The sequence below is a fragment of the Cucurbita pepo genome, chromosome LG20 (assembly GCF_002806865.2).
Source record: "Cucurbita pepo subsp. pepo cultivar mu-cu-16 chromosome LG20, ASM280686v2, whole genome shotgun sequence".
In the NCBI taxonomy this organism is placed as follows: Eukaryota; Viridiplantae; Streptophyta; class Magnoliopsida; order Cucurbitales; family Cucurbitaceae; genus Cucurbita; species Cucurbita pepo.
The window spans coordinates 7,560,899-7,574,363 of record NC_036657.1 but is presented as its reverse complement, the minus strand read 5'-3'; the positions used below and the strand labels follow the sequence as shown (position 1 = coordinate 7,574,363).

The following is a 13,465-nucleotide window of genomic DNA, read 5'->3' as shown; positions in this document are numbered from 1 at the left end:
GAGATAGTAACCAAGTGGGGATGGGACCCACACCATCTTCAATCCCCACCAATAACAAATCCAAAATAATAAATAGTTTTTATTTTAATTGGAAAATATTTTTAGATATTTATTGAGAGAGAGAGGGGCCCTTTGGTCAAAATAATAATAATAATAATAAAAATAAAATGCAAATATTTTATTAAAACTTTTTTTTCTTGATAAGTTCAAACAAATTATAAATTTTGGATTTTATTAAACTCATTTTATTTGAATATATAAACAAATCGAATATAATTTATAGTTGAGAATTTTTTAGTTAGTTGGATTGGTGACCCGAACAATTCGAATAGAGTTCATAATCCAACTCAACTTTCTATTTTAGAGTTGAGTTGCGTTCGGTTATCGATTTATTGTTTTTCGAAAAATATTTTTACAAATTCTATTTATTCACTGTATATGTTACATTAATAACTAAAACTTTATAAAGTTTAAATATCAAACATTCATAAGTTGAAACATATCACAAACATTGATTATAGACATTAAATCTAACGCTAAAATCTCATAAATTTTTTTTATTTATTTATTTATTATTATTATTATTTTATATTTAAATTTGAAGAGAAAGGATGGAGAAGAATAAGAATATGAGATAGTTGATGAGGGGAACAAAGCATATTCCCTCAAATCTCATCCCCACAAATATTGGAAAAAAATTTTTGAAAAAAATTTAGAGAAAAAAAAAACGCGAAAATAAAGAAATGGGCAGACAGAGATATCTACTTATCTCCCGAGGTCGAGGACACGCAGAGATATCTATTTATCTCTCAAGGTCGAGGACTCGCCTTGAATAGGTGGAAACCCCCTATTAATAGGGGAGAATGTGAGCAAACATTTCTAAATGTTAGATAAATAAGGCTGGTAACCGGAATTGTACTCCCCGCTTCACCCCGTCCCCGTTCCTGCTCTGCCCCGCCCCACCGCTATGCTTGTTATAAATATTATTACTTATATATTACTACTTTTGAAATATATTTGTAACATTCAAGTTGAAAATAGGTTTGAGACATTTTTTTTTTGGTACGATGTTATAATATTAAATTTTAATTTTTTAAATATTAAGTTGGTATCTCCCTGTTGCATTCAGGGTCCTCAGTAAATAGACAATTTCTGGACAATGATCCCTCAACAAACTGCGTACTCTCTTAATAGGAAACAAACACCTGCATTTGATTCAAGCTATGGTGTTTTCACCCTCTTCTTTACCTTCTCCTTTGAATCCCAAGACGCCTGTCCCGAGAAACGCCATTGATAATGTCTCCATCTCATTGCAGTTTCGTATCGTCACGCTTTGTTTTGCTTTCAGCTCCAGCAGCAGGAAACATCACAAAACCGGAGTAATGTTCTCCGACAAAACGTCCTATTAATTCACTGAAATGATGTGTAATACGACGTAATCAGATTAGAATGAAGTCGTAACCATGCAAGAGAAAGAGCTAAACTAGTTAGCAGCAGTGAACTGACATGAACAAGCATCTGACGTCAAAGGGCTAAAGGTCTTTCAATGGTGTACTCTTCCAACCGAACCTACCGACCCCACAAAAGTGTGGACAACCAATGCATTCCACTTATCGAACAGGATTTGATCGTTGGTTCGTGACCCCAAAATATTTAACACATCCAAGGGGTGATCTTACTATTTGCACTTCTACAGAGCGGAAACAATGACGACGGGAATGGTCTATGAATTTTCCTGTTTACAAGGATGACATCACTCACTTGATCCCCTTCGGATCTAAGATGAGCGAACCATACGACGAAGAGATTTCTTGGCTCGAACTCAACTATTATCCACATGACTCGTACGGATATCTGACCAACTATTCATCCTACAGTTCTTGACCGCTAATTCGAAGACATGTTTTGGTTATTTTCTAATGACATCAATGGCCGACTAAGAATGCCTACTAAGTGCTACCAACCTTCAGATAATACAAGCAAAAACGCAACGTTAATAAAACATACCTCAGCGTAGGCCGAATATCTCTTCCGGGGGATCGTACACGTGCTGGTCAGGAAAGATCTCCTCAAAATCTTGCTTCACTCTGTTTCTCAAAAGGGGGTGTGGCAAAAGTCCTTTCAACAAAATTCTAAATGGCAACTCATCTGGTGGATCAGGAGACTTCTTCATATCTTCATATATGTTCATTGCATCAGAAGGAGATCCATATTTCAAGAAGCCTCTGATGACTTCGGTATACGTTTGAGAATCAGGGAATAAATTCTCCTTTCTCATGCTTTCCCATAATTCCATTGCATCATCCATCTGTTTACTTCTAGCTAATGCAACAATCAAGTCTTTGTAGAGAAAAACATCGGGCTTGTACCATTCTTGCTTTTGAATCAACCGAAATACCTGAAAGTTCGACAAGCATACAAGGCGAGCAAACATAATGACAATAGAAAAGTGCAGCAGGTCAGGTCAGATTCCCCGAAACAATGAAGTACAATTGATCAATATCGAGTTGAAGTAAGAGAATCTAACAGCAAATATGTAATAGTCCAAACCCACCGCTATCAGATATTGTCCTCTTTGGGTTTTCCCTTTCGGGCTTCCCTCAAGAATTTTAAAACGCGATTGCTAGGGAGAGGTTTCCACAATCTTATAAAGAATGTTTCGTTCTCCTCCCCAACCGATGTGGGATCTCACAATCCACCACCCTTCGAGGCCCAACGTCCTCGCTGCCACTCGTTCCCTTCTCCAATCGATGTGGAACTCCCAATCCACCCCCATTCGGGCCCCAACGTCCTAGCTAGCACACCGCCTCATGTCCACCCCCTTCAGGTCCCAGCGTCCTTGTTGGCACATTGCCCGATGTCTAGCTATGATATTATTTGTAACAACCCAACCCAACCCCACTCCTAGCAGATATTGTTCTCTTTGGGCTTTCCCTTTCGGGCTTCTCCTCAAGGTTTGTGCTAGGGAGAGGTTTCCACACCCTTATAAAGAATGTTTCATTCTCCTCCCCAACCGAGGTGGGATCTCACAACATATTTTCCACGAGCAACTACATTGGATAAGGGCTCATATACAAGATCTTAAATCATATATATATATCTATATATATGAAGAAGACCCTGATGAGCAATCAAAAGGGGCAGATCAGAGATGAACATAACAATTAAGAAGCAAAAATTCAAAGCATTAACCAACAAGGTTATTGAAAGTAATAGTGACAACAAACAAGAGTAAGACAACAAACAAGAGTAAGACAGGAATATTATGTATATTTTGCAGAACCTCGTTATCTATTTCCATGGCACCTCATGAAGTAAAGTTAAAAACCCAAAAAATGACAGAACATAATGAAGAAAGGAAGGGAAAAGAGACCTTGACGGCTAAAGCAACCTCTTCCTGCCGCTCAAGTTCACCAAGCACAGCAATCATATCCAATTTCAAGAGCCTCAAAACATGACACTTCATGAACTTCTGGAGCTTCTCTTCATCTTCCTTGAATCTCTTCAATCCCTGAATAACGAAAAGCGCTTCTTTCCCAATTGCTTTCCGGCTTCTCCAAAGGGGTCCCCGCGGCCTCCCGTCGTGATATAGCCGGAATCCGCTTAAGGGTTGGCTGGAATCCGGCTGAAATCCGGCAACCGTCGATTTTACTGGTAATGAGATATCTCTAATGGGTCTCGTCGTTAGACCTCGTAGGAATACCGAATAACAAATGGGTAACTTCGACTTGGAAAACCACCGCATTGCCATCGTATTATGCCGCTCGATTTCACAGGAGGGGGGCAGAGAGGGTTATATCATTCGTGAGAGGCATCAGAACTGAGAACAAAGGGAGATTAAATGTCGCAGGATTTTAGATAAATTTTTTGACCTCATTCCAATTTTACCCTAAATACGAATTGGTTGAGTTGAAGAAAGAAAATGAACAAAGAAAAAAAAAAAAAAAAAAAAAAACTNAGAGACCTTGACGGCTAAAGCAACCTCTTCCTGCCGCTCAAGTTCACCAAGCACAGCAATCATATCCAATTTCAAGAGCCTCAAAACATGACACTTCATGAACTTCTGGAGCTTCTCTTCATCTTCCTTGAATCTCTTCAATCCCTGAATAACGAAAAGCGCTTCTTTCCCAATTGCTTTCCGGCTTCTCCAAAGGGGTCCCCGCGGCCTCCCGTCGTGATATAGCCGGAATCCGCTTAAGGGTTGGCTGGAATCCGGCTGAAATCCGGCAACCGTCGATTTTACTGGTAATGAGATATCTCTAATGGGTCTCGTCGTTAGACCTCGTAGGAATACCGAATAACAAATGGGTAACTTCGACTTGGAAAACCACCGCATTGCCATCGTATTATGCCGCTCGATTTCACAGGAGGGGGGCAGAGAGGGTTATATCATTCGTGAGAGGCATCAGAACTGAGAACAAAGGGAGATTAAATGTCGCAGGATTTTAGATAAATTTTTTGACGTCATTCCAATTTTACCCTATATACGAATTGGTTGAATTGGAGAAAGAAAATGAACAAAAAAAAAAAAAAAAAAAAATCCCTGCGAACTCGGTAAGAACCGACTGAGAGAGGGAGTGGTTAGAGGAAGACAGAGTGTGCACCTTAACGACGAGTAGAAGAAGGCTGGGAAGTCATACGTGCCGGCGCCGTTGAAGCAGAGAGGGAGATGGGGAGAGAAGGAAGAAACGGGCGTTGCCGATGGAGATGTGCCGGCGTGTGACTGAATCAGAGAGAGTTCGCCGGCGTGGGTTGCAGAGGAGAGGGAGATATGGAGGAGGAGGAAAAGGGGAAAACAAAACCGGTACAGAGACGGTGGCGGCGGCAATGGGAGGGAAAAGAAAACTTGGTGTGGGAAGGAGGCTTTTATTTGTTTGTTTGTTTTTTTTTTTTTAATTTTTAAAAACAATTTATACCACTAAGATGTGTCACTTGAAAATTTTGAGGGGAGTTTTTTGGACTGGGTTGGTATATCAATTCCTATCAAACCCTAAGTCATGGGAACAACAACCCAACCTCTCTCTCTCTCTCTCTATTTTTCGAGTTTTAATTAAAAACGAGCGAGTGAACTAATAAAATTACCAGTAACAACTTCTATGGTGAATGGCAACTGTTTGACTTAGACGAGCATCAAAAGGAAAACGATCAACACGTGAGAGAAGAGCAACGAGTGACTCGGCCAATAGAGAAGAAAAGGGGAAAGACAATGGCTAGTTCGACTTGGCTAAGCGTCAAGGTTGAGCGAAAAGAAGAGAAAAAATAGTTGCTAACTAAAGTAGAACACAATGCGTTCGTAATTTATAAAAGACGAAAAAAGAATACGATGCTAGAATTGAAAGTTTGAAGCTAATAGACTGATATTTTTATATATTCATTAGTTTGACATCAATAATAAATCACCACATACAAAAAGAGTCGACAAAGAAATATCATCATCGATCATTCAAGAACCTTTTGAATTAGCCCCAACAAATAGACTACAATGAACTTAAACAATGATCAACCAAATCTTCATCTCATCAATTATAGTAATATTGGTCTCAAGGTCTCGACATGTCCTAAAAGTCCTCAGGTAGTTTTGTTCTTCTCCTTTCTTCTTGCATTAACCTAAACCCTAACTTAAGGGAGTGGGAATGAAAAGAAGATTAAGAGGCTATCAAAAAAAAGAAAGGAAAAAAGGATATGAAAAAGTGTTTCAAGTCTGATACTACTTTTAACTTTAAGGATATTAAACAAACGAGCAACAACGTTCAAGGCTATAGATAATGAGTTCTATCCATATACTAACGGTAGGAACATTTTCGAACTCTTTCTAAAAGTGTAAAGACATTATTGCAATATTTGAAAGTTCTTAATATGCAGCAAGACATTGGAAAAAGAAAACCTCAGACACCAAAACATTAAAAGTCACCCAAGAAACAAAATTTAGCTGATTGACTCGCATCTATTTACTTGGAAGAAAAAAAAAAAAAACTTAATACAAGCACAACACCTTCTCTTCCCCCTTCCTCTCTTTTGGAGCCAAGATGATAAGATTGTACAATGGATGCCATAGGAGATTCTATTCTACTCATTCTAGGTATTTATTGCATTTTCTCTTCAATGAACGATCTAGGGTCTATCAAAATGGGCCCAAGAGTGATTCTTCGACTCCTAAAGTTTCATTGATTTAATCTATAGCAGATATTGTCCAAACCCAAATCCACCACTAGTAGATATTGTCTGTTTTGGCCCGTTATGTATCGTCGTCAGGCTCACGATTTTAAAACGCGTCTGCTAGGGAGAGGTTTCCACACCCTTACGAGGAATGTTTCGTTTTCCTTTCCAGTCGACGTAGAATCTCACAAAATCCTTTCATCCAAAATTTAGATCCCCACAACACAAGTACTTTACCAAAATGTAAATTCTGAAGATCCATCGACCAATATCTCCTTAAGACAAAAGGTTATGGAAACATAGATGTTCCAAGTGTATTCTATAAGTCATCTCAGTGAGGCTAGCTAAGTACAAAAATACTCAACATTTATCCCTACAATAATTGCCACCTGATTATAATGTCAAATGGTTCTATCTGGAAGGTTGCACGGAGGTCACGTTTCATGTATGGAGATAGTTGGCAGCCATCATCAACTCAAGAGTCAATTCAGGTTCAATCGGGAACTCGGTCTCTTTCCCACTGGCAAAAAGCAAGAAATCAATGTCCGAGACACAGAGTTAAAGAACGAAACAAGAATCGAAGAGAATGCAGAGGTACACGCATAAGTATTTACAACAACATAATCTTTAATCAGTTAAGTCCCCACAAAATTGCAGAAAAATGAGGGGAGTCACATATGTTTACATGAAGAGTGTAATTTCATCTGTTGTCCACCAATGACCAAATGACCAAAACATTGTACAAAATTGACCTAAACTCCATAAGCATGCACTTTCCCACATGCCTTAAAAACACTCCGACAAGTCGCAATAAATAGAAAANCTGTTGTCCACCAATGACCAAATGACCAAAACATTGTACAAAGTTGACCTAAACTCCATAAGCATGCACTTTCCCACATGCCTTCAAAACACTCCGACAAGTCGCAATAAATAGTAGAGCTTACTCCGACTCAATTTTGTTTACGAGTATACTCATTCTAATTGACTGAAGTCCCTTCTTGTAGTCGACTCCCTTTTTGTATGTCCATGTATTTTTTTTTTCTCAATGACAGCCAGGTTTCTCATTAATTTTTTTAATAACAATAGTAATGTTTAGCCTAGGAGGATTGTCATCGTCAGCTGTCAAGCCTTCCTCCATTATAATTTACATCCATGTACTGTCCTATTGTGGCGCAAAACATTTGACTTCTAAATCCAATTAACATGTAAGAACTCTTATCTACAGTTCTAACTCAAGGGTATGCCTACAAGACATCTCTTACACAAACAACAAATGTATATAACAAAAGAAACATGAATGGTTTTATGATAAGTTGATCCGGATCAAACANTCAAGGGTATGCCTACAAGACATCTCTTACACAAACAACAAAAGTATATAACAAAAGAAACATGAATGGTTTTATGATAAGTTGATCCGGATCAAATATACTACATTCTATCTTGTTTCTCAGAAAACTTCTCTTTTTTCCTGAAACGAATCTAAAATTTCAGACCAACAAGATCAATCTGCATAGTCCAAATGCTAGACGCCCTACGCTTTGTTTCTATTATCAATTAATTGGAGAGGATGCAGCCCTACGTTAACAACCAATTCCAAAAAAAAAAAAAAAAAAACGAAAAAGAGTAAAGAGACCAAGATCATGGACCAGAATAGTAACAAGAACTACAATAACATCCATAACTAATATCTTTATCAGACACTAAGCATCAAAAGTTTCATTCCCACGTGATTCAGTGTAAACGATTTACACTTTCAATTAGTAATCATTGGAAGAGGACCAGTTTAAGAAAAACTACCGGAGCCTGAAATCCGAAATAATAACAAGGAAACATCAGCATTTTACTTTGCTAGAAATTCAGGCAATTCATCTCAGACTAATCATAATTAGAGAAAAGTCGACATAAAAAAGAAACAAAAACCTGGCGAACTGAAGATTCCAGTAAAAATATTGGCAAATCTTCTCGAGAATGGTGGTGCTAATCTCAGGAAAAGTCACTTCTCTGTGTTGCGATTCAGCAAAATTACCTATCCATAAAAACTAAAATAGTAAAACAAAGCCCTAAACATGAAAATTTCAAAACAAAACAACAATTCCTAGATTTCACCTAATTCATTCTTCTCCATACATGAGCAAGAAATGAAAAACTAGATCGTAAGGCTCAAAAAGTGGATTGATCAACAGAGAGAGGGAGACCTGGGGAAGTAAGCATGTTTCGAATGGTCTGAGAAACCATGGCAGCATCCTTGTGGATCAGGAACTCGAAACCCTCAGCGCTGATCAATTTCACAGTCTCTTCCTTCTTCATTTGGCTCTGAACTATTTTGCAGAAATGAGAGAGATTCCTCTTCCCCTCGCTTTCTTCACATTGCAACCAAATTTTGGTTAAAATTATACCCACAAAATAATAAAATAATAATAATAATATTAATATTAATTTTATTTTTAATTCAGAAGATTTTCGATTTAATTCTTATTATCCGTTCAATTTTCACTAATTCGCCACTAATTTAATAATAATTTTACAAACTTATTAAATAATGTAACCTCATATTCAATCCATATTAATAAGGTTCCGTTAACAATTTATTAAATAATTAGGTTGGGTTGAATTTTTTTAAAATCGAAAATTAATTTTTTTTATGAAGTCAACTCGACCAATCCAATTATACTCTACCTTATTCTACTTATAAGATTTATTAATATTAAAAATATTTGATGTTTATAACTAATGTTAGTGATGCATAATGATATGTAAATGTTGGATATTTTATATCTATAAGATTTTAGTTATTAATGTAACATGTATCGTAAATAAATAGACAACCCATGTTGAACTATGGTTTGAATTATCAATCTAATCACTTAAAAAATTTATGTTTATTCTCCCAATCAATAGGATTGCATATCCAAATTGTTTCTCCCACATCGAAGAAAATCGGATTTCGGCTTTATTTATATTTGGAATTGGCAGGCGTGTCCATCGCCGAGCTTGGTTGCGTGAGCTTGTGACCCAAGTGGGGGCGTTAAAGTAATGGGACAGGAGCCTGTCTTGCTCGGTCGGATCCAAGTGGTCCTCTCTCGTGCCCGCCCATTTTGAAGCGAGGAGTTAGGCTGTGGGATCTGGGCGAAGGCCCATGATTTCATCGGCCCTCTAAAGCGGAGGGCATGGCGTGAGGCTGGCTTCACAGAGCAACGAAAACCTCCCTCTCTTTGCAGTTGAAGGATAACGGGCCGTTGCCTCTTGGATCCAATATGACCCACTGTGGTTGGGTTCAGCTGAACCATCATTTTTTTTTCTTACGAAAGGGTAAGATAACAAAACGTATTTTTCGAATGTATAACATAAAAATTCCAATGGTTTTTGCTACTATAACCTTTCCGACCACGATTTCTTTTTTGTTCTAGTCACCCCAAAACACGAAATTCGAATGTATAACATAAAAATTCCAATGGTTTTTGCTACTATAACCTTTCCGACCACGATTTTTTTTTGTTCTAGTCACTCCAAAACACGAAATTGTATTGATACTTGGTATGAAAAAGAAAAAGAAAAAAAAAAACATCGAGTAAATAAAAAAAAATTAAAATGGATAAAGAAATAGTGAGTTTCTGCGTTTCTATGGTTACTTCTTAAACTGTGAGGTCCTCTCTATACATCGGAGATCCTTCTTTTATTTCATCAATGTTATTGTTAACTTGTACAGTTCACCCTCTTTGGCTCTACCCATGAATTAGCTAAAATCTAACCCAATCTAACATTTATGGTTTGAATTGGATAGTTTAGATTGGTCGATTTCTCGAGTCATTTGAACACTCCGAAACATCAATGACGTTAGACATCGGGTGGATTGTGAGATTCTACATCGGTTGGAGAGGGGGAACGAAACATTTCTTATAAAGATGTGAAAACCACACCCTAACAGACGTGTTCTAGAATCGTGAGGCTGACGACGATACGTAACGGGCCAAAGCGAACAATATCTGCTAGAGATGGACTTGGACGGTTACAAATGGTATCAAAGTTAGACATTGGGTGGTGTGCCAATGAAGACGCTAGCCTCTAAGAGGGATGAATTGTGAGATCTCATATCGGTTGGAAAGGGGAACAAAACATTCCTTGTAAGAGTGTGAAAACCTCTCCCTAGCAGATGCATTTTAAGACCGTAAGGCTAACAACAATTCATAATGACCAAAGCAGACAATATCTACTAGCGGTGGACTTGATATGTGTAATACATAACGAATCAAAACGGACAATATCTGCTAGTAGTGGGGTTGGTCTGTGTAATATGTAACGAGTCAAAACGAGTAATATCTATTAGTAGTGAGCTTGGGCTGTTAGACAGACGGTCCAAATCGATTCACTTACGAACATTTTAAAGACCCGATTTCCTCAATGCCATAAACTTCTAAGTTTTCGTTTTTGACATTAACACATGAGCTTCAAACCTTTTTCACAACACAAATCCATAAAGACACATGGAAAGCCAATTGGTAGAAGAACACAGTTTTAACTGAACCACAAGAAGATGACAGCCAAATTCCATAGTAGAAGCTCAACATTAGCTTCAGAATACAGCCATTTTAAGCAACAAAACAGACACAAAACACATCATGGCACACAAGAAAGGGTAATGATATAGAAGAACTAAACCTTTTCGAACGTACCCAACGTCTTCCTCAGCTCGTTCTCTTTCGTCTCATCAACTTTCTGCCTTTTTTATAGCTTCCAAATTTCTGAAACCCTTATCGGTTCCAAATATCCTGCCGAACAAAGAAGCCGAAACGTTATCGACGGTGTTTTTCTGCTATTTCCATGCATAGAAATGATTGATAATCCATGAACATGAACATGCAAAAACGTGAAATGCATATAAATATGACTTTCCCATATGAAAGTTCCATGTTAGCCATTCAGATGATCGAATAGAGAGCAAGCTTTGTGTTCTCGGTGGCCCACTCTCTTTTTACATAGCCAACTAGTTGGTGTACTCTTTCTTCCTCGACGCTGACCCGATAAAATTCAAGCCCTTTGTCTAAAAAAGAATGGTTACAGGGATCCCCCAATTTTGATGAAATACAAGATGCTCACGTTTTAGGTAATCCTTAAAAAGCCCAGGGGTCAACCTCGTGGCTTCTAGGAGGACGGTAGCGCAAAGGAAGCTCAAGGGCTTGTTATGAAGGTGGCAAGGGGTGGGGGTAAACCGAAGGGCGTTTTCTAGTCCCCCTAAGCCGGGTGGTGTTTGTGTGTGTGGTGTGCCACGACGAAACAAGGGAATGAAAGGCTGTTGGAAGCTCTTTACCCTCCCCGTAATGAGGGCTCTGTAGTCTTGGTGAGCGTTGAAGCTTGCTTCTTCTCCTGAGTTTGATTGGTCATCAATAGTATCATAGGACAAGAGAAAAAGCAACCGAAGAATGTGGTGTGCATTCGTAATTCAACGATCATCATCTAGCTATTATTCAAACAACCCCCTTGCTTACCGACACTTACTACACAGATCAACAGTCGAGGAAATAGTCGTGAAACTATTGAATGAATGGTAAATCAATGTTCCACAAAGTGGGTTTTAATGCTATGAAGCTCAAACCAATAACGTAATAAACGATTCGACCTTTTTCGGACCAGAACTTACCAGTCCATGTAAGTGAACGTCGACGAGTAGTTGCCAGATTTTGTATAAAGCAGCCGGTGATGATAATCATGAAAGTAAGCACTGTGGAGAAAGAGCAAAGCTGATTTCAGGAACAACAGATAAAGAGCAAAGTATTCCTTTAAGACATTACAAAGCCAAATCAACTCACCCCCCATACAAAGGTATGAAGTTTGAAGGGCTCCAAGGAAAATCGTAACCACAATGAGCCTCGACCGTCTCTAGCACTCGAAGTACCATCCATAACCACAGAGTCATTAGATGGGGACCGGTAAGAGCAGGACCGACAATGGTTGCGAATCCGAGGAACAGGATCTCGGCAGGGTGAGCATATTCTGATGTTAGTCCAAAAGGGGTAGCGTATCTGCACGTATAAGAACGATAAAACAGCCTAAGACGATTTTATCATGGAAGAAGGCAGCATATCCATGGATTTTCATTCGTAAATCTCGCTTACTCGTGATGCACGCTGTGGACGTTCTTGTACAGCCATTTGGTGTGTAAAATTCTATGGCCCCAGTAGAAAACAAAATCCTCCACAATAAAGTAAAATATTATCTGGCCGAAAACGACTTTCCTACATGAATGAAACACAAACCAAATTAAATTCTTGAAAACGTAATGATATAACCCAAGATAAGGAAAATGTAACGGCCCAAGCCCACCGCTAGTACATATTGTCTTCTTTGGGCTTTACCTTCCGAGCTTCCCTTCAAGGTTTTAAAACGCGTCTAGGAAGAGGTTTCTACACCCTTATAAAGAATGTTTCATTCTCCTCCCCAACTGATGTAGGGTTGTAACAACCCAAGCCAACCGCTAGTAGATATTGTCTTCTTTGGGCTTTCCCTTTCGAACTTCCCCACAAGGTTTTAAAACGCGTCTACGGTTTCACACCCTTATGGAGAATATTTCGTTCTCTTCCCCAACCGATGTGGGGTTGTAATGGCCCAAGCCCATCGCTAGCAGATATCGTCCTCTTTGTTTTAAAATGCGTCTACTAGAGAGAAGCTTCCACACCCTTATAAAGAATGTTTCGTTCTCCTCCCCACCCGATGTGGGATTGTAACGACCCAAGCCCACCACTAGTAGATATTGCCCTCTTTGAGCTTTCCCTTCTAGGCTTCCCCACAAGGTTTTAAAACGCATCTACTAGGGAGAGGTTTCCACACCCTTATAAAGAATGTATCGTTCTCCTCCCCAACCAATGTGGGATTGTAACGGCCCAAGCCCGCCGCTAGTATATTGCCCTTTTTGGGCTTTCCCTCCCCGGCTTCCCCACAAGGTTTTAAACCACGTCTACTAGGGAGAAGTTTCCACACCCTTATAAAGAATGTTTCGTTCTCCTCCCCAACCGATATGAGATTGTAACGGCTCAAGCCCACCGCTAGCAGATATTGTCCTCTTTGGGCTTTCGCTTTCAGGCTTCTCCTCAATGTTTTAAAACGCGTCAACTAGTGAGAGATTTCCACACCCTTATAAAGAATGTTTCGTTCTCCTCCCCAACCGATGTGGGGTCGTAACGGCCCAAGCCCACCGCTAGCAGATATTGCCCTCTTTGAACTTTTCCTTTCAGGCTTCCCCTCAAGGTTTTAAAACGCGTCTAGTAGGGAGAGGTTTCCACACCCTTATAAAGAATGTTTCGTTCTCCTC

At 39.0% G+C, this 13,465-nt stretch overlaps 3 protein-coding genes across 4 annotated transcripts in view; all 3 read right to left on the bottom strand.

The window, feature by feature from the left end:
• Positions 1-1,070: 1,070 nt before the first annotated feature.
• On the bottom strand, positions 1,071-4,894 carry LOC111782740 (protein THYLAKOID ASSEMBLY 8-like, chloroplastic). Of its 2 annotated transcripts, XM_023663532.1 has the most exons (4): positions 4,605-4,894; positions 3,965-4,411; positions 2,008-2,398; positions 1,071-1,413 (listed from the first exon to the last, which is right to left on the bottom strand). In XM_023663532.1, exons 2-3 carry the CDS (start codon positions 4,340-4,342, stop codon positions 2,009-2,011), a joined length of 768 nt encoding a protein of 255 aa, XP_023519300.1. In that variant the 5' UTR covers positions 4,343-4,411; positions 4,605-4,894; the 3' UTR covers positions 1,071-1,413; position 2,008. The 2 variants fall into 2 exon arrangements, with proteins under 2 accessions (XP_023519300.1, XP_023519301.1); XM_023663533.1 differs by lacking the exons at positions 3,965-4,411; positions 4,605-4,894 and adding an exon at positions 3,374-3,853.
• Positions 4,895-6,393: 1,499 nt separating this feature from the next.
• LOC111782738 (elongin-C-like) lies at positions 6,394-8,547 on the bottom strand. The gene is made up of 3 exons (XM_023663531.1): positions 8,358-8,547; positions 8,083-8,188; positions 6,394-6,676 (listed from the first exon to the last, which is right to left on the bottom strand). The coding sequence occupies exons 1-3, from the start codon at positions 8,467-8,469 to the stop codon at positions 6,598-6,600; spliced, it is 297 nt and encodes a 98-aa protein (XP_023519299.1). The 5' UTR covers positions 8,470-8,547; the 3' UTR covers positions 6,394-6,597.
• Positions 8,548-10,648: 2,101 nt separating this feature from the next.
• The window catches only part of LOC111782737 (methylsterol monooxygenase 2-2-like), a 6,333-nt gene continuing 3,516 nt past the window's right edge, over positions 10,649-13,465 (bottom strand). The window contains exons 4-7 of the mRNA XM_023663530.1: positions 12,273-12,392; positions 11,967-12,179; positions 11,798-11,878; positions 10,649-10,928 (exon numbers count right to left, since the gene is read on the bottom strand). Coding sequence (XP_023519298.1) covers positions 10,868-10,928; positions 11,798-11,878; positions 11,967-12,179; positions 12,273-12,392 — 475 coding nt within the window. The 3' untranslated portion in view covers positions 10,649-10,867. The remainder of the gene's footprint in view (positions 10,929-11,797; positions 11,879-11,966; positions 12,180-12,272; positions 12,393-13,465) is intronic.

Coding starts and splice junctions, on each gene's coding strand:
- LOC111782740 (XM_023663532.1), bottom strand. CDS start 4,342: ATGGCAATGCGGTGGTTTTCCAAGTCGAAGTTACCCATTTGTTATTCG.
- LOC111782738 (XM_023663531.1), bottom strand. CDS start 8,469: ATGAAGAAGGAAGAGACTGTGAAATTGATCAGCGCTGAGGGTTTCGAG. Junction 8,189..8,357: donor AAACATGCTTACTTCCCCAG/GTCTCCCTCTCT, acceptor TTTTATGGATAG/GTAATTTTGCTGAATCGCAA. Junction 6,677..8,082: donor TGGAATCTTCAGTTCGCCAG/GTTTTTGTTTCT, acceptor GCTTTTTGCCAG/TGGGAAAGAGACCGAGTTCC.